At 31.8% G+C, this 2,850-nt stretch overlaps 1 protein-coding gene across 2 annotated transcripts in view; it reads left to right on the top strand.

The window, feature by feature from the left end:
- Positions 1-2,071, top strand: part of LOC107717425 (conserved oligomeric Golgi complex subunit 7-like) — a 12,235-nt gene extending 10,164 nt beyond the window's left edge. For both annotated transcript variants that reach the window (XM_016524163.1, XM_016524172.1), the window contains 3 exons: positions 96-210; positions 296-439; positions 1,362-2,071. In XM_016524163.1, the coding sequence (XP_016379649.1) occupies positions 96-210; positions 296-439; positions 1,362-1,528 (426 nt within the window). In that variant the 3' untranslated portion in view covers positions 1,529-2,071. The remainder of the gene's footprint in view (positions 1-95; positions 211-295; positions 440-1,361) is intronic.
- The last annotated feature ends 779 nt before the right edge of the window (positions 2,072-2,850 follow it).

Here is a 2,850-nt window from a genome sequence, read left to right as displayed (position 1 = left end):
ATTTTAAGTAATGAAAATGAAAGATAATAACCCTGATCTTTATACATTCTGGTTATATAGTTGTGCACTCATTTGTGTGTGTGTTTTGTCTATAGATCGGTCAGTATATCATGTCTTTGCCTCTGCATTTGGAGCCGTTTGTGACTCAGGAGGATCCAGCACTGGAACTGGCGCTACACACTGGCAAACTGCCGTACCCTCCAGAACAAGGTGAACACAAGCACATGAAATACAGCTGTTACACACACACACACACACACACACATGATGTCTGATGTGTCTGTTCTCGCTGTAGGCGATGACGTCCCTGAGCTGGAGAACACGGCGGATTATTGGCTGGGTTCTATCGCCAGGGCGACCATGCAGACCTATTGTGACGTCATCCTACAGCTTCCTGAGCTCAGCCCGCATGCAACCAAACAGCTGGCAACTGACATAGGTGACCGCATCATTACATCATGGCACCATTATCACCAACAAAAATTCATGTGTAACACTTACTCACAATTAAACTACAAAGCTCTAGTGGCTTTGTTTTTGTTATTATTATATAACATCAAGATTTTCAGTTAAAATTTATGTATTAAGGTATTATAAGTATTAAAGTTTTTTGAGCCATGATTTTTTTTGCCATTTTGTAAAATGTATCTTTGCCTTCACTTGTTAATTTTAAATTGTCCTGCAGTGTGACAAATATTATATACACGCACTATATATTCATATATATTGAACATTAATTTACTGTCACACACACACACACACACACACACATATATACTGTATATATGCACACAAATATATAATTTTCTGTCTCTCTCTCTCTGTATTATTTTAAATCTGTGTATGTGTTTGTCTAATTTTAATATCACTAGTACTATCATAGTTTTTGTTCATAATTTAAATAAATATCATTTTTATATTTTCCGTTTTCATTTTAGTTTAGTTCAGTTTTAGTATTTTTTAAAATACATTTTTAAAAATGTTTACTCCATTTTAGTTATTTTAGTACTTCAACTTATACTAAACAAATATGAAGAAATTTTGCTGACAAAATTTCATTTCATTTCAAGTAATGTTAAGTAAGGAAGTATTGTTTTAGTTAATAATAACCCTGAGAGATAAATTATATATAATCTTTTATTAATGTATAATTTATCAATGTATAATTATTTTTAAATGTATAATATATATATATTTTTTAAAGACTAAAACATTTTTTATGTAATTTTTACAAATAAGCCTATGGAAAAACAGGCCTTTTGTTTAATCCTCAGAACCGGTTTGCCTATGTTTTTTTTTTTTATAATATAAACCTTGTTTTTAAAAGCACTTGTGTATGTGTTTTATTGTTGTCATTCCAGATTACCTGAGTAACGTCATGGATGCGCTGGGGTTGCAGACCTCTAGAACCCTCCAGAATATGGTCACCCTTCTTCGTGCCAAACCGGACGAATACCGGCAGACAGCCAAACCCCTCCCGCGCAGACTGGCCTCCACCATCGCCACCATGAGGGGTCTGGAGTACTGACACCACCACTGGCCATGGATGCATATGTGTTGAAGGGTTTGTTGTTGCCGAAACAAACGCCAAAATGTGACACTAAACAGATCTAATATTTCTCAGCAAACACAATAAATCTATAAATGGCACTTTTTGTTAATTGTTTTTAACAAATTTTAACAGAAGTTGATGGTTTGGGAAAATAAAACATAGTCTGGGACTAAATTGTGCAGAAAAGAAAAAGTTACAGTGATTCAGTTTTCTTCTGCTTATTGTTAACTCCAGGAATTTAGTTGAAATGGCACAATGCCAGCTGGTTTATGCAGTTAGTTGTTGCATATTTATTTTTTTGTGTTTTGCTTGTTTGCCATTATTTCTCTTGATCAGTAATAAACATGAGTGCTCTTGTGTTTCTGGTTTATCAGGCTACATGGTAACTAATGCTTTCGAATGCTTTTCACGTCTGGTTTTCGGACTTTGTATTTCTGTTTTCTTTGCTCACATGGGGAGTTTCATACAGCATTTTCTGATCAATTCTGTTCATTTGATAAAATAAAACATCTGAACAGATTTGTGCATTGCTTTTTGTTTTACAGTACATCATAATATCACAAGCCAGATTTGATAAGTTTTGTAGTGCAAAAATTTGTAAAAACTATTTTCAACATTGTAATATTAAATCTCAAGATATTATCTAATTACCCCCGGTCTTGGAATGATTGTTTCATAAAATTCAATATTTTTTTTTTAGTTCATATTTTATGTGTTCACAAAAAATATACTGTCTTATCGGATTAGATTCTTTTTTTTTTTTTTATCTGATCACCAAGGCTGCATTTATTTGGTCAAAAATTGTGAAATATAATTGCAATTTAAAAGAACTGTTTTCTATTTGAATACATTTTAAAATAATTTATTTCTGTGATCAAAGCTGAATTTTCAGCATCATTACTCCAGTCTTCAGTGTCACATGATCCTTCAGAAATCATTATAATATGCTGATTTGCTGAACAGTTGTACTGCTTCATAATTTTTATGAAAACTGATTTTTTTTTTCAGGATTCTTTGATGAATAAAATGAGCAAAATATCAGCATTTATTTGACAAAAAAATGTCTTTACTGTCAATTTAATGACCTTTATGAATAACAATAAAAATTAAAAACTTTTACTGACCCAAAACTTTTTTCTTACTGAAATGTTTCATATTGCCAAAAAAGAAAAGAAAAAAAAAAGGAAAATATCTTTATTTAGTGCATTAATACATATGAGGTCTCTCATGAAGAAAAACACATCAATGTTATTAATCACTTTAATCATATTGATTACTGATCATGTTGATTGATCGGG

This window comes from Sinocyclocheilus rhinocerous, unplaced genomic scaffold (assembly GCF_001515625.1).
Source record: "Sinocyclocheilus rhinocerous isolate Xijiao unplaced genomic scaffold, SAMN03320098_v1.1 scaffold1694, whole genome shotgun sequence".
Taxonomy (NCBI): domain Eukaryota; kingdom Metazoa; phylum Chordata; class Actinopteri; order Cypriniformes; family Cyprinidae; genus Sinocyclocheilus; species Sinocyclocheilus rhinocerous.
Note: the sequence above shows the minus strand (reverse complement) of the source record. Positions and strands in the feature narration are given on the sequence as shown.